This window comes from Osmerus eperlanus, chromosome 13, assembly GCF_963692335.1.
Source record: "Osmerus eperlanus chromosome 13, fOsmEpe2.1, whole genome shotgun sequence".
Taxonomy (NCBI): Eukaryota; Metazoa; Chordata; class Actinopteri; order Osmeriformes; family Osmeridae; genus Osmerus; species Osmerus eperlanus.
In genome coordinates, this window is record NC_085030.1 from 16,489,427 (window position 1) to 16,515,340 (window position 25,914).

General features: G+C 47.2%; 2 protein-coding genes across 3 annotated transcripts; both read left to right on the top strand.

Annotated features, from left to right (window-relative positions):
• Positions 1 to 1,070: 1,070 nt before the first annotated feature.
• On the top strand, positions 1,071 to 6,215 carry lrit3a (info leucine-rich repeat, immunoglobulin-like and transmembrane domains 3a). The gene is made up of 4 exons (XM_062476995.1): positions 1,071 to 1,571; positions 1,971 to 2,437; positions 4,109 to 4,414; positions 4,661 to 6,215. The coding sequence occupies exons 1-4, from the start codon at positions 1,456 to 1,458 to the stop codon at positions 5,662 to 5,664; spliced, it is 1,893 nt and encodes a 630-aa protein (XP_062332979.1). The 5' UTR covers positions 1,071 to 1,455; the 3' UTR covers positions 5,665 to 6,215.
• A 1,706-nt stretch (positions 6,216 to 7,921) lies between these two features.
• On the top strand, positions 7,922 to 25,109 carry egf (epidermal growth factor). Of its 2 annotated transcripts, none has more exons than XM_062476984.1 (23): positions 7,922 to 8,545; positions 10,566 to 10,759; positions 11,010 to 11,191; positions 12,015 to 12,242; positions 12,428 to 12,630; positions 12,720 to 12,833; positions 13,012 to 13,134; positions 15,340 to 15,462; positions 16,003 to 16,128; positions 16,224 to 16,360; positions 16,557 to 16,705; positions 16,827 to 16,931; positions 17,146 to 17,369; positions 17,889 to 18,056; positions 18,235 to 18,381; positions 18,543 to 18,713; positions 19,004 to 19,120; positions 20,162 to 20,287; positions 20,565 to 20,687; positions 21,055 to 21,214; positions 21,729 to 21,893; positions 23,547 to 23,643; positions 24,019 to 25,109. In XM_062476984.1, exons 1-23 carry the CDS (start codon positions 8,419 to 8,421, stop codon positions 24,196 to 24,198), a joined length of 3,489 nt encoding a protein of 1,162 aa, XP_062332968.1. In that variant the 5' UTR covers positions 7,922 to 8,418; the 3' UTR covers positions 24,199 to 25,109. The 2 variants fall into 2 exon arrangements, with proteins under 2 accessions (XP_062332968.1, XP_062332969.1); XM_062476985.1 differs by lacking the exon at positions 7,922 to 8,545 and adding an exon at positions 9,696 to 9,839.
• The last annotated feature ends 805 nt before the right edge of the window (positions 25,110 to 25,914 follow it).

Here is a 25,914-nt window from a genome sequence, read left to right on the forward strand (position 1 = left end):
CACGCCAGGTCTTGCGTCTTTTTTCGTGTGCCAATTAGTTTTCAGTCGTTCTATTCTACTATTCTACTATTTTTACATTAACATTTAGTAATTTAGCAGACACTCTTATCCAGAGCGACTTACAGTAAGTGCAAGGACAGTTCGTCTGAGGCAAGTATGGTGAACTGTCTTGCCCAAGGACACAATGTCATTTTTTGCACACCCGAGAATCGAACCAGCAACCTTCTGATTACTAGCCCGATTCCCGAACCGCTCAGCCACACGACTCCCCGTGAAGGCAGATAACAGTAAGCTGGAGCGCGCTCTGCTTCGCCAGGGAAATAATTCACCCCAAAATACAGACTGCCTAAGATGATGTAAAAGAGCTATACAAATAAATTTTATTTTGATTTGATGTAGGCTACATTATTTTCTCTAAGACACAGTGACACGCTATGCAGTACATTCTATCTACCACCAGATGTCCCTCTTTCTCCTAGACAAGTCCATGCAGGTTTCAACAACAAACCATGATGTGTTGTAAATAGAAGGTGGCCTCAGCTGATCATCATTCAGTAGATACTCTACGTGAAACATTATGAATTATTCATAATCATTATGAACATTATGAAACATAAATCCTTCAACAACCTTCAGAAAATTCAACCACCATATTTCAGTGAACCCTCGTTGTCAACACACCTCAATCAATTCCTCTCAGAACCCACTAACAGTTTTCCTCTCATCCTTAATCACCCAACAGAGGGAAACCCGTTGTGGATCTGACCGTACCCAGGGTACAGCCTCCTCCGTCTCCAGCCCCCTCCTCCCAGTTGGGATGTGTGTCAAGCCCCAGACTACAGCTTGCACCCTGGTGTCACTTGGAGATTCCTCACGCCACCGCCTGGCTCGCCCTGCTTAGTGTGGATCAACACTAGTGTCATGGAAGAAGATGCTAATAAAAACCTGCTGGAGCAACCAAGTCTAGCACCCCAAAAAACAGAAGTCAGAAGTGTTTTTTTTTTTTTTTGCTGGCCTTGGGGAGGTGGCGAGAGGGGGGTAGGGACTTGGTGGCGGTGTAGGAGAGTTGGATCATGGGAAGGGAAACCTTCCTGTGCTATAGCGATTAACGCATGTCCCCATTGCTGATTCCCCCGCCTTGTGTGACCTAGTCAACCCCATGAAATCCTCTGCTAATCTTGCCCCCTAGTGCGCCCGCCCGCCCGCCCTCCCCTCCTCCCTCCCTCCCTCTGCTCACCTCCTCTCGAATCACCTGTACGATGTGTCTCCTGCATGTGTGCGCGCTCGCGGACGGTCTCTCTTTCCCTCTGCTCAGACGTTTGTGTTTTGGTGCTTGTTTTTGTTGTTTTTTTTTTGGGGGGGGGGGGTTCTCCTTTCTGAATGAGTTCAGATGTATGTTCTCCCGATCTCTCGCCTCCCTGAGCCGTGAACAGTTGGGGCTGATCTGGTGAAACCATGCATCGTCTGCTCTGCGCTCATGTGTTGCTCTGCTGCGTCAGTGTGGCCCGCTCCTTCTGTCCTTCCCAGTGCACCTGCGTGTATCACGGACGGAGCGACGGAACAGGCACCAGGTATTTGGACAGTTCTTTCACGCTATCAGAATTCAGACATGCTTGTTCATCCACTATGATTTCAGGTATTGTTATTATCCTTTACCGATGCACCAAATGGTCTTGTTTTTTCACGGGAAAGACTTGATCACTGTTCACTATTTAGGCAATGGGTGCCTCAGTGATTTAAGGTCATCAATAAACAATAAAACCTCATGTAAAATCCATAAGGTAAGCATCTTACCAACATTAAACATAGAGTGTTTAATGATCGCCCCTTTAAAGTTATTTGGGGATTATAGATTGCCGTAATGGCCTATATTGGAACTCCTCTGGAAATAGTATTCTAGTATGAAAGATGTAGGCCTACTGTGTGTGTCCTAAAGCACAACATCTAAGCCTTTCGTTGCGTTAACTCAGGTCCGTGCTGTGCAACGACCCGGACATGTCTGACATCCCCGTGAACGTTCCGGTGGACACGGTCAAGCTGCGCGTGGAGAAAACGGGCATCCGGCGAATCCCTAAAGAGGCCTTTTACTACCTGACTGACCTCCGGTATCTCTGGATCACCTACAACTCAGTTTCCGCCGTGGATTCTGGGAGTTTCTACAACCTGAAGTTTCTCCACGAGCTCAGGCTGGACGGTAATGTCATCTCCACCTTCCCCTGGGAGTCCCTCAAGGAGATGCCCATTTTGAGGACGCTGGATTTGCACAACAACAGGCTGACGAACGTGCCGGTCGAAGCAGCCCACTACCTGTTGAACATAACTTACCTGGACCTGTCCAGCAACAAGCTGACGACGCTCCCTTCAGACCTCGTGGATATCTGGCCTCCGTTTAACGGAGCGACGGTCACCTCCGCCGTGTCCCAGAAGGTGGTGCTTGGTGAGAGAACTGTGTGTTTGGGTTGGGTTTGCTGATTGAGATGATGGGAGGATTTTTTTCTCCCATTTCGCTTACATTTTCACTTTGTTTCATGTTCAAAGTGTATTTTTGGCTCCTGGCTAGAAAACAGGGACAGTTAAATTCAGGTTGAAAAAGCTATTTTAAGATGACAACCACTTTCTGGATGTTACTTCCTGATGTCATTGTGAAAGTACAAGAAACGTGTAATCGTTTCTAATTATTCTAGTAATCACAGACTCGGGAGAGATATACGGAGCATGTCAGGGTGTTCGATGGATGTCTGTGAATTTGTGTCTCGCTCAAAGACCTGGATAATGTTAATAGGGTGTTTGAGGGCAAGCTAGCTTATCCTTGCAAAATAAGCTGGCATCCTTGAAGGAGAAACTGGATTAGAAGTAAACACAATGTCCTTTCCATAGAGTAGATATGTGAGCCTTTTTAATGGCCTATTTATGTGATGAAAATTGGACAATGGGAGTTCAGTGACATTTCCTTGTTTTGTTAATGTACCAAAGGAGTTTTTGAATTAACATTATACTTATTTTTTTTATAATACACATTTATTTTATTTGACTTGAGTAGTATTATCAAGGGCATTAGATTATTATTTAGACATTAAGATATTTTATATTTAAAATGTCCCTTTCATAGCCATTCTTATAAATTAAATGTTTTATTACCTCAAGTCATGGAAAAATGGGCCAAGGTACATTCAGGGTAAAATATGACCAAATAAATTATTCAGATACGTTTTTAACATGAAATTGGTTATTGACTGCCACACGCAAAGCCAAAAACTGCTGAAAAGTGAATCTGTGTTATTTACATAGTTGTTGTTATTTCTCTCCTGGCCACAGGGCCTGAAAAGCCTTCCTTAAAGACAACACAAGATGATTAATCACATCCACTTGGCTACTGTTATGTATCTACCTTATTATTCTGAACACAACCTACTGTCAGTTCTTTTTGGAAACAAGCCAAAGTCAATTTGTGTACCTGGCCATAGTTAAGAGCAAACTAATATGGTTACAGTGTTCTGCCACAGTTCGTCAAGTAACTATGTGTGATTGTGTACATTTATTCTGGGTAATCCTTCACTATGAAATCCAAATTTAGCTTTAGTTTGAGAGGCTCTAGTTGAGACCTATATTGCAGTATTACCTGAGCGTCAGTACTGTTAATCCATAATGTCATTTGTAAAATGACATTATGGATTATAGATGAAATGACTCAAAATCCATCCACCTGATTCTAAACCTCTTTCTGGACGATCGTAACATCTTATGTTAGCTTGCTGACTATAAGGCAGAAATATTTTGTTGTTTTTACCTATTAATGTGCTTGTTAAATGTCAGTGAGAGTCTGTGATAATGTTAAACTTGTTCTGCAATTTTACAGAAGGTTGGTGTATTATAAGCTCTGGGGGGCTTAATTGAGAGTCTTTTACAACTCTGATCCAGAAAGACCTCTGCTATGGATTTGAACACATGTGATCTGCTTAACAGCTTGACACTCATCACCCTTTGACACATCCGTTTTAGTAATAATCCAAGCTAAACAAGTACCTTGAAGCACATGGAGATCCAGTTCCTTTTCCTTACGCAAACCCAACTTACTGAAAACCTCCTTCTCTTCTTTGTTTGCTGACAGGGCTCCAGGACAACCCGTGGTTTTGCGACTGCAGGATCTCTAAGCTGATCGAGCTCTCGAAAATGTCAAACACGCCGGTGGTTCTTATGGACCTCTTCCTTTCCTGCAGTGGACCTGAAGGCCTCGCTGGAGTCCTGTTTCAACGGGCTGAACTGGACCAGTGCCTGAAGCCGTCAGTCATGATCTCAGCCAACAAGATCACATCTTCCCTGGGAAGCAACGTGTTGCTGCGTTGTGACGCGACGGGCTACCCCACTCCCAACCTCTTCTGGACCAAGTCAGACGGCTCATTTGTCGCCAACTCAGGTAGAGATATACAATTCTTGTTTTAAAAAGGGACTTGCTTGATGTAACTTGAAAATTTAATCATTATTATAATAATCATAATTGAATAGTTGTCAACCTTGAACTGTGAGGTGAGAAAGGTTCTTGGAATCTTGGCATCCTTTTTAAAACTCAGTTTGAAAAAATGTGAGACTTGGCAATCTTAGATAAATATCTGTTGATATGTTCCTACTAATCTTTTGTAAATATCTGTATGTTTCCACCCAGTTGTACAAGAGTCACCCGGTGAGGGAGTGCGATGGTCCATCATCAGCCTGCATGGGATCTCGTACAAAGATGCCGGGGACTACATCTGCAAAGCCAAGAACGTTGCTGGAAACGCTGATGCCACAATAACAGTATCTGTGGTTGGATTAGTGACCACCACCAGTACACCACTGAAGACGGTCCCGGTCAACCACACCAGTCCACTCATCGCCCTCACCAGCCTCCCCAGCTCCACGACAACCCCATCCACCACCATTCGAGCACTGACCACACCTCCACCCACCCTGTTGAAGAAGACTGCCAACCAGCAGGTGGGATCAGCCAAACCTGCCAGGATCCTGCAGGGAGGTGGCGGTAAGAAGCTGGCCGCAGACGAGAAGAGCACCAAGAAGGAACCTTGGAAGTCCGTCAAGGACCTCAAGGTGGTCGAGGAGACGACAGACAGCGCCGTGCTGCTCTGGGCGGCCGACGGCTTGCCCAGCGACACCCTGCTCACGGTGGTTTACTCTGCTGACGAAGAGGAAGACACCAAAAGAACCATGGACACGGTGGCCAGAAGCGGGAAGGTCCTGCTGGAGGGCCTCACGCCTGGACTGAGATACTCCGTTTGCCTGGTGGCCAAGGGGAGCTCCGCGGGGAAAGACCCCTGCACAGAGTTCTACACCCTGGAAGTCCTCGATGACGAGGGCCAAAACAAGTTGTTGATGATCGTGAGCGGCATGGCCTGCGCTGTGGCCTTGCCTCTCATCATCCTGCTGGTGTACAAGATCCTGGCACTCTACTGCAACAGGAACAACACGACCCTGGAGGACGACGAGCTGGAGAAAGAGAGCTACGTGAAGTTTGAGACACTCACGCTGAAACAGAGGACCGCGCTTCCCAACGAACACTGGGCGAGGAGACAGACTCACGAGTCAGAGAGGATGCTGCTCTGCTCCAGGTCCAGCATCGACTCTCAAATGACCTACAAGAGCGACAGCTCCCGATCGGAGTTTCTATGCTGACGGACGTCAGGATTAACAGCTGACAGCTGTGAGCAAGCATCAACAGCTATGCTAAGAGTTAAGATACTCTGGAGATCTTTCAATATACTCTTTTTATTCTTATTTTTTTATATGAATGGCTGGATACATAACTACTGATTGTCGGAGCCTTGTTTATATGAGAACTTTGACAACATTGTTGTTGTGCCACACCTACATACGTCTATAAAATCTGTTGTTTTGTTTACTGTAATCTATATTACATTACATTTTGTTTACTGTAATCTATATTACATTACATGCCAAATGTCTTGTGAAACAGCATATCTGGTTTAGGTCTGTTTTAGGTGTACACATTTTACTCACAGTCCATAAATCTGTTTGTGACAGGTACCACTTGCTCAAGGTTTAAGCTGTAAGCTCATTGTTGCCTTACTCTACAAAAATGCAATTCTATTTTGACATTATATTTGACCATCTGAGTAAAGTTTGTGTACATTTTGTTTATATTTATATACAGAAATTATATTGTACACTTATTTTTAATTAAAGCAAACTGTATTTGGAGGTAATAGAAACATTTCAAGTGCAGTTCATCACTAAAACATGCAGTGACATACACGCTGTTCTTGTTATTGCAAAGAAGTGATGCTAAAATGATTTCAGGACTATTCAAATGAAAAGACGAAACGTTAAAAATAACAACTAAATATATCTACTGACACACAAATGCAGATGGCAACAAAACAAACATCTAAGGCTAACATATATTTGTCTTTTACACAGCACTGAATGCAAGCTATATATGTATCTTTCTTTGATAGTGCTATATATTATACATAGAAAGCCATCATAGTCATAACATGCATTAACGGTGCTAGCGGGCCTGCTAAACTCTTGAGGTGATAATCTCATGAGTGATGGGCTCCTTGCCTTGTCTTCACCCTCCGACAGGTGCATCTGTTCTGCAGCGTTACAGCTCTCTCTGGCACCTCACACAGTAATCTCCTCCACTGTCAGTCTGAAAGCACTGCCCCAGTGTGTGTCTCTGTGCTTGTGTCTATGCAAGGACGGAAACGCACACATCCCAGCGGTACATCACAAATGTGTGCGTTCCTGCACCCTCATACAGTCTCTCAGGGTAGCGGGTGACGACCGATAATCGATGGGTCATGCCTGTCTTAACCAGGTGGTCCTGTAAATCCCAGTAACATGGGTGGACCCGGAAAAAGGCATTCCCATGGATACCCTGTCTGTCGCCAGCTGTGCCTGGGCGCTGTCTGTCTGTCCTACCAGCTGTTCTGTAATCATGACAACACACAGGATGTTTAACAAACACGATGAGCTGGAGAGGTAGGGTGGTCAGAGTGGAAGAGGAACCTCTAAGCCGGAAGGAAGCCTGACACCTTCACTGCCCCTCCTTTGAGAAGCTAATCGTCATAGCCCGCCTACTTCTGGTCGAACTTATATTCTACATGCAAGGCAACATGTTCCTGGCTTGTTCATGGCTCGAGAGAAATTATTTGATGGATTTGCGAGGGGGTCTGCTGGCTGTAAAAGTCCAACATAACTCCAAGGATAAAATCCCATGAAATCATGTGAAGAAGGCATTACCCTGGACTAAGGGCATTATCCTGTATACCGGCTGAAGACACTAGGGTCCTCTCGTTCACGAAAGCCCCATAGAGCCACTCGTGGGTTATACGCAGTATCGCCGGGAACAATATGCTAGTCAACAAGGGTATGAATAGGGGTTTTAGATGAAGTGGGACGGTTGTTATCCTGGATAAACAGAAAACAAGAGAGGCCCTGACGGCATGTCCTCAAACCATCCGTTGTCCGTATTACTCATACAGCCGGATTCTCTGGAGGAGACAGTGACCCTTAAGAGAAAAAAACAGGCCAACAAAATACTAATTGACTGACAGACATGCATACGCACATGTGTACGTTGATGCCCTGCGTGAAACAGTGTTTGGTTGTCCCAGAGAGTGGCAGGAACACTGAAGCAATTAGTTAGCAATGTTTTAGTGCTGGACTGATAAATCAGTGTTTGCATCCCAGGGTCATGTTCCTATGGGTATGTCTTGGTTTATGCTAATGTATGCATGCAGACATGGGAGTCAGAGTTCATCTGTTCAAGGAAGAGACACCACAAAAGAAGAAGAGGTTCATTCCATGACTCTCTCTTTCACTCTCTCACACACACACACATGCATACACACACTCACTCACTCACACAGAGGGACAGGGGTTAGGGAGGGGGTGGAGTAGGGTGAGTTGCTGTTATTTTCTTGGACTTTGCTTCAGCTCTGTCTCATCACTTGCATACTCGGCTTTCAGCTTCAGACACCGACTCCTGTGCGAGGAAAATCCCCCAGACTCAGACCGGGATGTGTAAAATTTACCACGAGGGTGTCAGGAATTTCGTACTTTGCTTCCAAAACAGCTAAGCAACCAGGGGGCTGGAGAGAAAAGCCTACTGGATCCCACACAGCCAGATCCACGGGCAAACCAGGCGCAGATAAACCTTCCCTTCCTCTCCGTGCCCACAACCTTCTGCTTTTGTCTATCGTTTTCCTCCTTTTTTGGGGGATGTGAACCTCCCTCTCTTCTCCTCTCTCGATCTACGCCGTAGCCTCAGACAAGGATGCCCACAGACCTACGGCGACGGTTGCAGAGTTTCGGGGGATTCTCCTACGCCCCGGTCTGACGGCGGGAATGCCTGAGCGTGAGTGAAGAGTGGCTCCGCTGACCACCACGGAGTTCAGGATTATGTTCCTTGCTACAGTTGTGGCTCTGCTGGTCTGTTTCTCTGTGCGGAAGGCAGAAGCGTCGGAGCCTGGGAGGGAATGCTGGAGTGGGTCCGTGTCGGGTGTGGGTAGCAACTGGAGTTGTGTGGGTGAGTTGGGTTTCACACCTGTTCTGTCGTACCTGAACTTGGAACACTTCCAGGGACAAGTGCACCCAGTAAAATCTGATCTGGGGTATAAATATTTAGAGTGAGGAAGGAAAAGGTGTATTTGCGTTTGATTTGAGCAGGTTTGATGTTAAGTTAGAACTCATCTGCTGCGAAATGCATTTTATGGGAGATTTTGGGCACATTCCAAAATCCCCAAATATACAATACTGTATATTTTGCCTAACATATTATACACACAGTTTTATATATATGTTTACGGCCAGCTGGTCAATGGCTACCTATACTCAAGGGTCGTCTGCACCACCTGGGAGAAGGTTGAAGAGGGAGGGTCACAAACACACTTTACAAATTTCCACACGTCACAGGAACTTGGCTGGGCCTGTGTGTGATGTGCCTCCAGTTGAGCTGACCGTCTGGCCTGTCGTGGGTGTTCAGTCTGGCCACACAGGTTTACTGAGAATCCACATGCCACAGTGAAGACTTCTGGGAAGGGTTATCTCTTGTAATCGAGAGTGGTTATCAACAATAACCTGGGTTTCGCCACCGCCATGACTGGACAGAAAGCTCATAAACAACCAGACCAACTCATATGGATGTTTTCGACTCATGTCATGACTATCCACAGAATACTGAAGTGCTGTGCAATCTCGTGGGGGATAAGAAATACTTTAATTGGAACAGGTTCAGCTGGGTAAATAAAGAGAGGACCTGTAGAATGTTTGAGGTAGCTGGATAATCACTTAAGGCAATTAATCTACAAGCCAATCAGCCAATTAATCTATCTGTTTTTTTCGATCTACAGCATGTGAACCTCTTTACACAACTGTCCAGCATAATTGTGTCAAATATGAACTACTAATAGTGTTACTGAACAGAGAATTCACATTGAGATTAAATGAGACTTTTACAAAATAATTCGTTCAAAAAGACCAATCTTGGCATTCACACGCAAAACGTCTTCAACTTGCCTGATTTGGCCTTGCATGCTGTGTCCAAGCCACTTAGCTATGACCCGCCTTAACAGTTCACTAGCGATCATCATGGAAACTCATTTCAGATACAGATGACTCATTGTTTGCTGCGCGCTGCTAACAGCTTCATTGTCCTCCTCATTCCTGGGCGACTAGAAGCGGTATCCATGGACGCACAGGACAATGTTATACATCTGTGTTGACGAACTATCCTAGATTACCATGTTTTCGGGTGTCAATAAAAGGCCATTTGGATGACACAGCCAGGACATGTTTAGGACCTTTCACCTCAGAGTAAATATGTGCGTTTAACTGACCTGTTCCTGTGCGGACATGATCTTTAACAAGCTGCTCAAGTAACTTAAATCAACACCTGAAAATATTTTACATTTTTTATTTCTGTGATTGGAAATTGCTTCTACGGGTGATATTGTGGAAGATAGAAATACAAAACCATACAATAAAACTTTAACTTCTATCGAAATTGAGAGGAATTGGGTTTTGTGATTCAGTGATGGCCGTGACTAACTTCATTCACATGCAAATATTTTTTATCACTTGTGAAAGGAGGTAGTGAAAGCTGATGTTGCTTGGAGACCGCTGGTTTGTTCAAAAGCAGCTTGCCTGCCTTGAACTTAACCCCATTTCCGCCACTAATAGGCTTTTTAGCGAGAAACATCGATCTAACATGTTCAACAATGACATCAGAACCAAGCAGCTCACCATTAAAGACTGCGTCTATTAGTCTCACAAAGTCTACAGCAACCGTGCTCTTAACGACTCGTCCCACCTTGGGCTCTTCACATTCTGGATCTTTCTGCAGCACGGTTCATCCCTGCCCCTTGTTTAACGTGGTTTCATACTGACATCAGACAACATGACATTCCCAGAGGAAAAAGCTGTTAGAGCATATATGACCTGACATTAAGAATGTACCACACAGGGTCAGACATCAGCTGTGTTTTGGCCCTGATATTATCTATGACCTACCTCTCGGATAACCTATGCCCCCCCCTGAATGGTTCCAGAGCCCTACCTCATCTTCGGCCATGGTAAGGCCATCTATCGCATGGACCTGGATGGAGGGAACAGAAAAAGGCTTGTGGCCGGGGTTGGAAACTCGATTCTACTGGACTTCAACTACAAGGAGGGCAGAGTATACTGGGCTGACAGGACCACTGGGGTCGTCTACAAGGCTGCGATGGATGGCGCACAGAGACAGGTGCTTGTTTTTCGACTGAAAAACCCATGTATGATAACACCTAGACCAGTGTACCAATGTGTAGCCTATGGAGGTTTGGCTTCCATAGGCTATGGTATTGTTAAACCATGTGCTGGTGCTGGATATGAAAACATGCTGTGTGAGTGATTTTGCCATGTTGCATGGGGGTATGCATTTTATCATATTTTAACTGAAACACATCAGCAATATGTGCAGTTTTAATTGAAAATTGTATCTCAATTCTTTCCAGAAATTATACTCATCTGAAAAAGGCCTTTCGGGTCTTGCGGTTGACTGGATTCAGAATGTTGTCTTCTGGTCAAGTGAAGAAAAGGGAACTATTAAGAGAATGGAAGCAAATGAGAAAAATGAGAGGACTGTTTTAAGATATTTATCTCAGCCGTGTTGCATAGCGATCGACCCGAGTGACAGGTAACTCCTTTATTTATGGACTTACTGTAAGTCGCTCTGGATAAGAGCGTCTGCTAAAAAATGACTAAAACTTTAAAAAAAATGTCTACCATGAAAGCGCAACGAAACGCACTCTCAAGAAGTGAGAGTGAAACAAGACAAAATGTATTTTCCAATCGCAGCTGGCAGCCATCTTGTTTGTCTGTGCTATAAATGCTGGGCCATGAAATATTCTCCCTTCTTCAAGCATGGCTGGCACGTAGGTGCAAACCTACTGACAGACTCTCACATGCCTTCCCATGGCTGGCTAGACAACGGTAGCCATTTTCACCAGTGAGGATTTTTGCCTCATGCCAGCCATTTTATTGCATTACAGTAGTTTCCAACAGTGAGTGACTTAGATATAAGTCAACAGTTTGTGAACTCATAACAAACATAGCTCAACATAACTTGTCCGCTCCTCAGTCTTTCTCAAAATGATTCCCATATTACATTTAGTAGACGCTCTTATCCAGAGCGACTTAGAGTAAGTACAGGGACATTCCCCCGAGGCAAGTAGGGTAAAGTGCCCTGCCCAAGGACACAACGTCATTTGACACAGCCAGGAATCAAACCAGCGACCTTCTGATTACTAGCCCGATTCTCTAACCGCTCAGCCACCTGACTCCTGCACACAAATGCTAAACATGATCTTGTATTGTACATTAAATAAATTGGATACGCAGTAGGAAGTGCAAAGAAGTCTTATAAGATATGTGTTCATCTTGCTGAAAAGACTAATTTCTTTCAGAGGTAGGCCCTATTTATCATAACCCAATCCCATCACATTTCCTCTTTTCCCAAGGTTTCTGTTTTGGTTGTCTGACGGCATCACACCCAGTATCCAGCGCTCTAACATGGCAGGAGAGATGACCACTACAGTTTTAAAGATGGCTGAGAAACTCAGGGCACTGTCTATCGACCGAACAGACAAGAGACTGTTCTGGGTCCAGTTCGGTTCTGAAGGAGGAAGTGCCATTGGTTCCTGTGACTACAACGGAAATGTCATCAACACCATCAGTCAGCCTCTCCGGTACGTTTAGCATGAAAATATCGGGAACGTAGACAGCTATCATGTGTGATACAATTATTGTATGATAGGACAACAAAGGTCATTCTAGTGGCGTGGGATTTGTTAGGCCTATATCTAACAAGGCGCATGCATACCCTGGAGAATTGAAACGTAAAGTTAATCAGATCAGTTGTGTTTTCCGCCAGGTCTCAATCTCTGGGGATATTTGTATTCATGGAGCGAGTCTATTACACTGATGCCGCATCGCGGGCTATAAAACAGGTCAACAAATACACAGGAGGAGCGGCGAAAAAAATTAACCGGAAGCGGATGGCGCACCCCCCCATAGATGTGAAGGTGGTACATCCCCTCAACCAGCCAATAGAAGACCCCGTGCCTGTCTCTCCAGGTTACCATTGCTCATTTTAAACACCCGCACAGAGTTGAAGAAGTTTCCCATAGTATATTTCATGTATTAACGTTCATCTGTGCATGCAGGCTGTGATGGACACGCAGGGCCTTGTGTAAACGTGTGCTCCAACCCAACTGAACAGGGTCTTTGTCAGTGCAGCGAGGGCTTTGCCCTCAGCAAGCATGGAAATCACTGTGAAGGTGAAGTACCATAGCCACCTAGTCTACAATTTACCTACAAAAATGTTGGCCAAATCCTCATTACGTCAAATGTAGTATTTCAAGAAATGAATTTTCAATATAAATACTGTACTATACAGTAAACAACATAAAAACCCAAGTGCATATGTCAACACCTTTTCATATTTTGCCCGTGTAGATATTAATGAGTGCGCCTTGTGGAGCCATGGTTGCTCCTTGGGGTGTGAGAACGTTCCAGGGTCCTACTTTTGCTCGTGCCCCCAAGGATATGCTCTGCTGCCTGATCGGAGAACCTGCCAAGGTAAGACTGTTCAGTGGCTTCAATTGGGCTTCTAGTAAAGTCATGATGGAGGAAAACGTTTTGTTGTGTTGCGTGGATGGTTGAATTGAACAAATCTTTCAAAACACGATGGTATTTGTTTGGTCTTAATCGTTAGGCTACGTTTGTCGGCGTTAGATTACGGCTATTTTTACATTCTCTCGGACGGGAGACATCAACACTTCAGATGTTTGGGTTGGGGGAGGTATTTTAACCGTTATTTTGAGTGACTCGGTTTCAAAGGGGTGCAGTCCCTTCGACATGGATAATAAATCTAGTGGGTCAAGGAGACCAGACAGACTGGTGCAAAGGTCCTGTTGGGTTACCAAGGTTACCAAGGTCAAACCAGAGGTCCTTCCTGAGGTGTCAGGGTCTGGGAGAATCACCTCAGGAAGAATATGTGTACGTTAAACCTTCCAGGAGATCTCCAGTAAATAATGAGACTCTGTAGTAACATACACACACAAAACGTGAAACCTACCCTCTCCCTAGATCCACACTGATGGCATAATATGACGTGTTTTGCTTGAGGTTGGGACCGCTGTTGCTGTATGAACACCTCCTGTCTTTCTATGACTCAGGTGGACTTCGGGAATCTTTTAACCGACAACGGATCTGATGTCGTTATGGAAGCCACTGTGCCTGTTCTGTCGGATGAGATGGACTGAGCTGGACACAGTCAGATTTGGCGATGAGTCGCCGTTGTAAATAGGGGACATATTTAGTCAGCAGTCATGTCGTGCTAAGCTGGTTAGAAGACAACATTTGGCAAGGTGTAGAAGATTACAGTCTAGGAAGACAATGAAAAGGATGACACTGATCCCTTCTTATGGTTCCTGTGTTGTTGTTTCTTGAGAAAGAACTTGGATTAGAGATGGATGTAAATGAAATGGATAATTTTTTATGTGTCATGTGTATGGCGGTTGGAAGGCATGAATCAGTTACGTTTACTTTAAGGTCTGAGAAAGTAATAATAATACATTTTTATATAATCTAAAGATAACAATGTAAGATCTACTGTAAAACGAGCATTATGTATCATGTCCTGCTAAAGAAAGCAGCCATCTTTGTTCATGCATGAGCGAACCTCATGCTGACACCTGTCTTTGTCATCAACCCAAGGAAGACCTGGTTGTTCACGAGAGTATTAAGTGTTAGTGTGTTACAGTACAGTAGAGTACGATAGAGTATGGTAGAGTACGATAGAGTAGAGTACAGTAGAGTACAGTACATTATGCTCCTGGGCAGTTACATCACAAGTTGGGACTCAAAGGCCATTCTCATGTCGTCACACTTTCACCTGTTTGGATTAGAGCTGATTTTATAAAGGGATTACACAGAGGCAGGGGTTAAGGAGATTGTTTTCCACCAACCATCTGCCTTTGTCAAAGCCTCGCTCTGTCCGGAAAAGTGGTTTTGCAGCCAAAAATAGTCTCTGAATATTTTCACGGTGATAACATCGGAAGGCTTTAGGTTCCTTACATGACATGGTAGTGGAAGGTGGTTCTAAATATGGCTCGTAATCTACCGACATCTTTGACAGGACTTTGTTCCAAGATGTTCAAAGACAGCACTGACAACTCAATATGGTTGGTAGTTTTACATGGCGGAATGACATTGCAATGATCAACAAAATAACGTAGGTATAAAATAAAGAATAAGTGTGCTGTAATAGTCACTGGTACTCAGATGGGCTTCCCAGGGTGCAGCAGATGGAATGATTACATTTAGAGCAGGGGGATTTTGAACCTGCAGCCTGCTCTAACCATTGAGCTCTACCCACCCCCAGCAGATTGCCTCTAGGTGTGTTGGTTGGAGATAAAGGAGGAGGTGGGGAGGATGCAAGAGCAGAAACATACTAATATGATCATAGATCATAGACTGGGTCTCAGGTGGGTGGCGTGATTGGCTAATGATAAATCAGTTGTGTGATTGGCTGATGCTGGCAGATGAGAGTTGAGGTGTGTTTTTCTCCCGAGCCTCTGTAAAATGATTAATGCACATTTGAATGTCTGACCATCTTATGCAAAACAATAAAGTGTAGGTGCGTGAGCAACATTTCTTTATATCCAAACCTTCTCTTGTATCCAAATAACTCTTCATTTCCTTAATTTCTCCGCCTGTTTTGCTGAAGAGACATACAGCGCGTGTTTGAGTGTTGGAGACTGTGTGTTTTTGCCTCAACAGAGACCTTCCCATGCGAGGGGAACATGACCCAGTGTGACAGGGGCTGTGTGAGCTCAGAGAATGGGCCTGTGTGTGTGTGCTCCGAGGGGTCCACACTCCTGCCTGATGGCCTGTCCTGCTCAGGTACAAACACAATGTATTTATGTATTTAATAATATGAGAATTGTAAGTGAATTCTGTAACGTATAACTATATATTTATAGAAATACACCGAAAAATAAATACAAACAGAAATCAGTTGAGGAACAGTTGAGGAACGAGTATTTCAGTGTTTACCTCTAACTACACAACTTATGAAACAATGTCAAACAAAGAAACCTTTCCAGGCCTGCCTCTGTGTCACCCTGTCTCTGGGTGTCACCCTCTCTCCATGTCTCTCTCCCTGTCTCTCCCTGTCTCTCTCCCTGTCTCTCTCCCTGTCTCTCTCTCTCTCTCTCTCCCTGTCTCTCTCCTTGTCTCTCTCCGTGTCTCTCTACCTGTCTCTCTCCCTGTCTCTCTCCCTGTCTCTCTCCCTGTCTCCTCCCTGTCTCTCTCCTTGTCTCTCTCCGTGTCTCTCTCCGTGTCTCTCTCCCTGTCTCTCTCCCTGTCTCTCTCCGTGTCTCTCTACCTGTCTCTCTCCCTGTCTCTCTCCCTGTCTCTCTGAGTGTCTCTTTGTGTCCCCAGGGTGCTCCTCAGCAGACAGAGGTGGCTGCAGTCAGCTGTGCTCCCCCACCACCCTGGGCCACTGGGAGTGTAAGTGTGTTCCAGGCTACCGGCTCCACCAGGACGGCAGGCGTTGCTCGGCCACAGGTGGGTTAGGTGAAACCGCGCAAAGCCACATCGTCACCGGCGGACGTTTTCAGCCAAACCTTCTGTATCGATGCCCTCCTGTTCACCCCCTGCAGGACCAGCTCCTTACCTGCTGTTTGCCAACACGGTGGATGTCAGGAGAGTGAATCTTGACGGGTCAGGTGACCACAGACTCCTGGACGAACCTCAGGGAAACGTGATCGCCTTGGATTATGATCCCGTCCAAAACAAAGTACGGGATTGGACGAGAGTCCATGCTGTGTTAAAATACAGAAACTCTGTCGCTATGGGACTGGACCAATACAGGATTCAGGTTTACTGCCGCCTATTGGTCGTGTCCTGTAACAGCATTCTGTCTGCCTGTATTGTGGGCAGGTCTGCGTGCATACTGAACACGTCTGTGACTGTGCTTCTGTCTGTGTTCCCAGGTGTACTTTGCCAGTACGACTCTGAGGAAGATTGAGCGGGTGGATTTGGCAGGGGGGTCCAGAGAGGTTGTGGTGAGGGAGGGTCTGGACTCCCCAGAAGGGCTGGCTGTGGACTGGGTCCACCGCAGGCTGTACTGGACCGACCGGGGGTGGGGCCAGGACGCCAGTCTGTGGACGTCTATTTTACTGACCACTGTTGAACTGAAATTGGGGGATATTGAGTCTTCTTGTCCTCTCAAAAACCTTCCTTTCTGAAACGTTTTCTTTCAGACTCTCTACTATCGAGCGCAGCACTTTGAACGGGCTGGACAGAGAAACAGTGATAAGGAAAGGGATCCACGCTCCAAGAGGAATCGCTGTTCACCCTCTTGCAAAGTAAAATATAATTCTAGTGCATGCAACATCTTAAGTGATAGACTATTTCAAAGTGTCTATTTTAAAACTTCACTGTCTTTCAGAAACTATTTTTACTACTCCTGAATGAGATCACACACCCCACCGCACCACACCCCACCCCACCGCACCACACCACACCACACCAAACTCCAGCTGTTCCTCGCAAGTCATTATTTCTGTTTTCCCTTTGGAGGAAGTTGTTCTGGACGGACATGGGCCGGCGTCCGGCGGTGTTGAGTGCGGCGCTGGACGGGCGCGAGCGCTGGGTGGTGGCTGACAGCGGGCTGGCGATGCCCTGCGGTCTGGCGCTGGACTTCCTCCAGGAGCGCGTGTTCTGGGGCGACAGCAGCACCGGGGCGCTGGAGAGCGCCAACCTGGATGGCTCGGAGAGACGGCTGCTGACAGAGAACGAAGTAGGTGAGGTTTCTGTTGAACACACACATACACACATACACACATACACACACACATACACACACATGTACACACATGTGCACACATACACACACATGTGCACACATGTGCACACATACACACACATGTGCACACATACACACACATGTACACACACACACACATACACACATACACACACATGTACACACATACACACACATGTACACACATATGTACACACATGTACACACATACACACACATGTACACACATATGTACACACATGTACACACATGTACACACACACACACATGTACACACATATGTACACACATGTACACACATGTACACAGATGTACACACATACACACACATGTACACACATACACACACATGTACACACATATGTACACAGATGTACACACATACACACACCTATAGACACATACATGCACACACCCACGTACACACCGATACGTTATTGTCTACCCAGATGCTCTAAACCCTGGTGTTTTGTGTTGTGTTTTCTGAATGGTCTAGGGAGACCTTTTGACCTGGCGGTGTTTGAGGACCGTGTGTGGGTCTCCGACCGGGAGCGCCGCTCGCTGGGGAGCTTCGACAAACGCAGCGGAGAGAAACTGGAGCGTATCCACGGCAACGTGGTTCAACCGGCGTCCATTGTGGTGGTTCATCCCATGGCCAGGCCAGGTAGGAAGAGAGGGAAGGAGAGGGAAGGAAGGGATTACATCTTCAAGCCAGGCTCGTGACTTTAGTTTTAATCTGTATTTGGTGGCATGATCTCTCTCTCCTTGGTTGGTTTAGGTGCAGTTCAATGGGCCCGTCAGAAGGGCTGTGTGTGAACAAAATGTGATTTGATCTCCTTCAGGAGCGGACATGTGCCTCCACCAGAACGGGGGCTGTTCCCAGGTGTGTGAGAGCAGACTGGGGCGCCCTGTCTGCTCCTGCTTCCCCCACTACCAGCCCTCCCAGGGGGACAGCTGTGTACCCATCAGCACATCCAGCAGACCAGCAGGTGGGCACACACCAAAACATCAAATCAACCCATCACATTTTGGATTTTCTTGTTCCATGCTTCCAATGCTTACATTCAATTCCTATTGTGTACAGTCACCTGCCTGCCTCCCGACACGACCAAAGAGATCACTGTTCTTGCTTTGTTTTGTGGTTTGACAGAGTCTGGAGATTGGGGAGAGTCTGTAGATCCATTCTCTTTGAAGAACAAGACTCTGAACGATGAGAGCATGCCCCTGCCCCTGCCTGGGCTCTCCTCGGACGGAGAAGAGGCCGACGCCCCCCTGGAGCACAGCAGGGAGCCGGCGCTCTTCACAGAGAAGATGGTCTCAGGTAGGCACCATGATCACACTATAGATGGATCACACTATAGATAGATCACACCATACATCATACTATAGATAGATCACACCATGGATCATACTATAGATAGATCATATGATGTTGTCTGGTTAAAATACAGATGGTTCCTTGGTGCTAAATAACCATAACCCTGAAATACAGTTACAACCATACACTTTGGGTCGTTAGTTATGTGCTGTACCTACTACATGCACCATTTGTATTTTACCCTGGATAAAAAGAAAAAGAAGCTTGATCAGTTGTTGTTGCTGTGGCTGCAGACCAAGACGACTGCTCGTCGCTGCGCTGTGATGTGAACGCTCGCTGCCTGGTGCAGACAGGAAGTGCCACCTGCATCTGCCGAGAGGGCTTCTCTGGAGACGGAGACCTGTGTGTGGGTGAGGAGGAGGAGGAGGGAGGAGGAGAGGGAGGAGGAGGAGGAGGAGAGGGAGGAGGAGGGAGGAGAGGGAGGGGGAGGAGGAGGAGGAGAGGGGGGAGGAGGAGGAGGGAGGAGGAGGAGGAGAGGGAGGAGGAGGAGGAGAGGGAGGGGGAGGAGGAGAGGGGGGAGGAGGAGGAGGGAGGAGGAGGAGGAGAGGGAGGAGGAGGAGAGGGAGGGGGAGGAGGAGAGGGAGGGGGAGGAGGAGGAGGAGGGGGAGGAGGGGGAGGAGAGGGAGGAGGAGGGAGGAGGAGAGGGAGGAGGAGGAGGAGAGGGAGGGGGAGGAGGAGGAGGAGGGGGAGGAGGGGGAGGAGGGAGGAGGAGAGGGAGGAGGAGAGGGAGGAGGAGAGGGGGGAGGAGGAGGAGAGGGAGGAGGAGAGGGGGGAGGAGGAGGAGGGAGGAGGAGAGGGAGGAGGAGGAGGAGAGGGAGGGGGAGGAGGAGAGGGAGGAGGGGGAGGAGGAGGGAGCAGGAGAGGGAGGAGGAGAGGGAGGAGGAGGGAGGAGGAGAGGGAGGAGGAGGAGGAGAGGGAGGGGGAGGAGGAGGCGGAGGAGGAGGGGGAGGAGGAGGGAGGAGGAGAGGGAGGAGGAGGCAGGAGGAGAGGGAGGAGGAGGAGGAGAGGGAGGGGGAGGAGGAGGAGGAGGAGGAGGGGGGGGAGGAGGAGGAGGAGGGGGAGGAGGAGGGAGGAGGAGAGGGAGGAGGAGGGGGAGGAGGGGGAGGAGGAGGAGGAGGGGGAGGGAAGAGGAGGGGGAGGGGGAGGAGGAGGAGGGGGAGGAGGAGGGAGGAGGAGAGGGAGGAGGAGGGGGAGGAGGGGGAGGAGGAGGAGGAGGGAAGAGGAGGGGGAGGACGGGGACTTTAATTAAATCATGAGGCTTGTCGAAGTAAAGTACTGTTTGTGACTCTGTGGTTGTGTGTGACTGTGTGGTTGTGTGTGACTGTGTGGTTGTGTGTGACTCTGTGGTTGTGTGTGACTCTGTGGTTGTGTGTGACTGTGGTTGTGTGCAGACGTGGATGAGTGTGAGGTGGGCGTGTCTCAGTGCAGCGTTCAGAGTTCAGAGTGTGTGAACACGGCCGGGGGGTATTACTGCCAGTGTCGTCCTGGCTTCACTGGAGACGGACACCACTGCACAGGTGAGGCAGTCACACACTCACATATTCAGACACGCACAATTTTCATTTATTTAACCTTTATTTAACCAGGTGAGCCGATTGAGAACATATTCGAATTTGCAACGGCGACCTGGCCAAGACAAAACGCAAATGTGCAAGACAACACACAATACCCTCACACATACAAGCACACAAACCCCCCCTTTCCCCACTGTCCCCATCAAACACACTGAGATTTAGACATGCGTGCCCATGGTGGAGCTGTGTAACTCCCTAACTTGTGGACGTTCCTCACCAGACGTTGACGAATGCTCGCTGGGATCACACAGGTGTGATGAGAAGGCGGAGTGTGTGAACAGCTTGGGGAAGTACCTGTGCAGGTGTCAGGCCGGGTACAGTGGACATGGACCTACCTGCCAGGGTGAGTAGGCCCTGCTCTGTGACCAGGACGGACCACAGGCCTCACCTGAGGGGCTCAGTAGTAGCTAAGAAGCCGGAGAGGGATTTCTGAGAACATCTGCACAGCTCTAACCTCACCTCTAGCTTACGAAATGATTCATATTTTCATAAAGAAACTACGTTTTCATAGAGAACAGCTGTACATGTTCCTCTGGGAGTTTTTCCTTGTCTTCCTTGTGGGTTTAGGTCAGTTTAGGTGCATTTCTATGGGCGTATACGAAGCCCTCTGGGACATGTAGCAAAGAGCCACACAAACACGATGAGACTAGATCTACTGAGGTGTACAGGGGTGGAGCTCAGCTACGTCACCTCTCCCCGCTCCTCCACAGAGACGCAGACCAAGGCAGTGCTAGTGACAACCCGCAGCCCAGTGGACCCCACCATCAGGGGGCATCAGTCTGTGGAGGGCTGCCCCTCCTCCCACGACTCCTACTGTCTCTACGAAGGCACCTGTTTCTACTTCCCAGAGATGCAGTCCTACGCCTGCAAGTAGGACCCCGCCCTCAGCCAACTCTGACCTCTGAGCGACATTTAGGGTCACGGCACGCCAGATGTGTTTTGTGTTTGTGTTGGGTGATGTGTGTTGTCAGACCAGACTTGAGCACTAGGTGGCAGTGTTGTTCCATGCTGCTGTATCTGAGAATTCAGTTTTCTTCAACCCTGGCCATTTTCCCCTGCTCAAACACACCTGATTAAAATGGACATTCATTTGAATCAGGTGTGTTAGAGCAGGGAAACATCTAAAACACACAGGACACTGGGCCCTGAGGACTAGGGTGCTACTTCGTAAAAGTTGAATATATCTGTTCAGTCTTTTCAAAATCATATTTTGAATGAGAAAAAAAGTGTCTGCTAAATGAATAAATGTCAATGTAAATGTGAATTAAATTGAATCCAAATACTTTGATTATCAAACACCACTTGGTTAGCCAAAGAAACAAGCCTGTATTCCACAGTAAGTGTTAGCAGGGTGTGTGAGGTGTTTTTCTGCTGTGTGTCCCAGCTGTGTGTCAGGCTACATGGGAGAGCGGTGCCAGTTCAGCGACCTGCAGTGGTGGGATTTGCAGCAGGCCGAGCAGGAGAAGAGGAGGAACGTGGCCATCGCTGCCTGCATGGCCGGCCTCATCACCCTGCTCTCCATCGCTGCCTGCATCACCTACTGCTACGGGTGAGAGGGGAGGGGAGGGGAGGGGAGGAGGGGAGGGGAGGGGAGGTGCAAGTAATGTGTGAATGGTGGTTAGTTAAGTACAAAAAAATCCCAAATTTGAAAGTCAGTTCAGCCTACAGTTTCTGTTTCAGAAACTGTTGAGGGTCTGTCAGGAGACGGGGTTTGTTGAGGGTCCGTCAGGTGACAGGGTGTGTTGAGGATCCGTCAGGTGACAGGGTGTGTTGAGGGTCCGTCAGGTGACAGGGTGTGTTGAGGGTCCGTCAGGTGACGGGGTGTGTTGAGGGTCCGTCAGGTAACGGGGTGTATTGAGGGTCCGTCAGGAGACGGGGTGTGTTGAGGATCCGTCAGGTGACAGGGTGTGTTGAGGGTCCGTCAGGAGACGGGGTGTGTTGAGGGTCCGTCAGGTGACGGGGTGTGTTGAGGGTCCGTCAGGAGACGGGGTGTGTTGAGGGTCCGTCAGGAGACGGGGTGTGTTGAGGGTCCGTCAGGAGACGGGGTGTGTTGAGGGTCCATCAAGTGACGGGGTGTGTTGAGGGTCCGTCAGGAGATGGGGTGTGTTGAGGGTCCGTCAAGTAACGGGGTGTATTGAGGGTCCGTCAGGAGACGGTGTGTTGAGGGTCCGTCAGGAGACAGGGTGTGTTGAGGGTCCGTCAGGTGACAGGGTGTGTTGAGGGTCATGTGATGCAGGTGTGGATGCACTACAGCAGAGTAGCGCTCGCAGGTGTGCGCGGAGAGCATACATATAAACCATACACACTATCCCCTCTCTCTCCCTCTCTCTCTTGTTTTTATATCCCGTTGATACGGCTGTAAGTGGCTGATTCTCTTTGCGGATGTTTTGGTTGCTTAGGGACACGATGCCGGAGAAACGCCTGTTTTGACTCACAAAACAGCCCCTCTTCTCCCTCCTCTGAGAAGGGCGTGCTTGGTTTCCTCTGTGGAGAAAGCACGCTTTCAATGACATGCTTGGTTTAGCTTGTTCTACAGCAATTACACAGCAAAATAGGTCATTTTTGGGGCCCCAAATGGACCCGCTGAGGTATAGCCCTGTGGAGACGCTACACGGGCCCCAATAGCTCTGCCACAAATTGCCTTTCGCACTTGAATGCAGGTTGACTACCTCGGTTTGGTTTTAGCTCCCACACATCACCCTCCCTCTTAAAACTAACACCCCCTCCACACACACACACACACACGCACACACACACCTCTGTTGAAATTCATCCTGTGTTGTAGCTGAACACAACCCCAGCCTCAAGAGAAGGGATGGGTCACAGAGATCGGAGAAACAAAGGCACTAACTCTATAAGACAACATCGGACTGTGAAATGGATCTTTCCAGACTCTGGTTGACGAGTCATGGGGCCTGTTTGCATTTACTGTCTTATGGAAAAGTGAAGTATAACAGAGACCTGGATCAGTGTAACAGAGATCCAGTCCATCACCAGGATACATCGGCGGACCAACTTCTCCATCATTTAAAGTCACATATTTTACATGGAGGACGCCAGGGAACAAGATTTCTTGTTGTTCACTGAAACCTGCGACAAACATAGCAATCCAAATACACAAATGAGATGATAATAAATGTATTTAATGTGATGAGAAATTCAAACTGCAGTTGTTCCAAGTTGACTGTGTTATGGCTCACAGGTCTAGGAGTTTGTTCCGGGAGCATCTGTCAGTGGATGACATGAGCGTGAGCAGCAGCACAGATGAGACCACGCCTAACACCACCAGCCCGCCACGGGTACGACCACACCACGGTAACCTAGGTGATACACCAGGGTTACCTAAGTGATACGTCTATACCAGGGTTACCTAGATGATATGTCTGTCGTTTTCAGTTTTTAATAAAGTGGTGAGTTCACATGTGTAAACACTCTCTGTCCTACTTCATGTCCTACTTCCTGTCCTGTCCTATTTCCTGTCCTCTCCTATTTCCTGTCCTCTCCCCCTTCCTGTCCTCTCCCCCTTCCTGTCTTCTCCCCCTTCCTGTCCTCTCCTCCTTCCTGTCCTCTCCTCCTTCCTGTCCTCTCTTCCTTCCTGTCCTCTCCTCCTTCCTGTCCTCTCCTCCTTCCTGTCCTCTCCCCCTTCCTGTCCTCTCCTCCTTCCTGTCCTCCAGTTCTATGTGGTGCTGGATGCAGCTGAGGGGCAGGCCCAGGGTTGTCCCGTCAGAGCCGTGTGTCCGTCCTGCACCCCCGACACCGCTGCCCCCCCTCCTCCCCCCGCCGTGTCCACACAACACTCCGACCAGCGCAGGAACTCTGCTGCCACCGAGCTGAAGGGACAGCTGCCCTACTGAGACCTTTAACCTGGCCTTGAGCGACCCTGGCCTGGTGTGTGTTCTGCCAGGGGACAGCGTGATGGAGGAGGAGGAGGAGGGAGCTCTGCGGGGAGGGCTCCATGGCGACTGTGACCATGGCGACTGTGACCATGGAGACGAGGGGTGTCCGTCACCTCGCATCCACCCACAGCCTCGATATCCTGGACGAGCCACAACCTCCACCCCTCAGCTCAGCTGAGCATGCTCACACGCACACACACATCCTGCACACGCACACACCACACACACCTCCGCACACACACATCCTGCCATACTCAACTACACACACCCACACAAACATACACACTGGAAGAACAATTGTTTGGCCGTTTTTAATTCAGTTCAACTTAATTTCAACAGTCCTGTTAAGATCTTAATTATAGTTGCATTTTAGTTGTTTTATTTGTATAATTTTTTTTCCCAAGGCTCCTATAAGAACACAAACATGTAGTTATACTACATCATTTACTATATGAGAAATGTTAATATTTTTATTGAATAATGTGAAATTGATGCTTTAGGTTGAGTAACCTTGCTGCATATCCCTCTGTGTCTTATTTTGAAATGTCATGAAATGAAAGTCAGATAAGCTTTAAGTTGTTAAAACTGTTCAAATTATATTTCACATGATAATTGAAAGTAACAAGCAGTATATAATATTGATGCTACTGAAGTGTATTATACTATGAGTTATAAAATCGGTATATTTCAGTATAGTGTACAGTATCACACCCCATGCTGTAACCAAGTTATTACGTTGTTTTTTATTGTATTTTTTTAATCAATTGTTTAGCATACCATATATTTGTCACCAAAATAATGTGGATACCGTAAGAATTACCATTGCATTGTATTAGAAAATAAATAAAACCAGTTTGTTAGTCTGCTGACGCGTTCGTGGGCAGAGGCAACTCGGAGGATATATTTATTTTCATATGTAGTTTGAGTTCTGGACCTTTCAAATTTTCTATACATTTGTGTTTGTGGTAGAATGTAATGGCTGCATTGTGTTTGCAGCGTAAACTTTTCATTGAAAGAGTGGGAAGATATTTGTGACTTTGTGAATGTAGATTGTTTAAACCAAAATCCCACCAAATACTGATTTACATGGCTTTGAATCAAATGCTTGCATATTTTCTCTAGTAATAAAATACCTATAATCCATAACAATGATGTCATAAAACCATAATTTAATTTCATTTGAATTCACACGTAGATGGAGAGGTGTTTATGTTACAATAAAAAGACACTTGATTTTCTGTCAGAAAAAAAATCTCTCCATAGAAGAGAAAGAATGTACCACCTCTTTAGTCTCAACTCAACAGTAAAGTGTGGCAACTGAGAAATAACTAATTGTCCTTTGAAGATGAGATTACCTCACATCAGGTCCCTAAATACAATCAATTCAAAAAGGAGAATGGAGATATGGAGATATTGCTAGTTACCCAGGGAGACTGTAGCTGATGTCAAGCTTGTGACCCTCGTCTTAGGACGTGAACTGAAGTCCATTTCTTAGTGTCGTTCTACCACTCTCACTCACGCTTCTCTCTGTCTCAGGTGGCTGAGCGGTTAGGGAAGCGGGCTAGTAATCTGAAGGTTGCCAGTTCGATTCCCGGCCGTGCAAAATGACGTTGTGTCCTTGGGCAAGGCACTTCACCCTACTTGCCTCGGGGGAATGTCCCTGTACTTACTGTA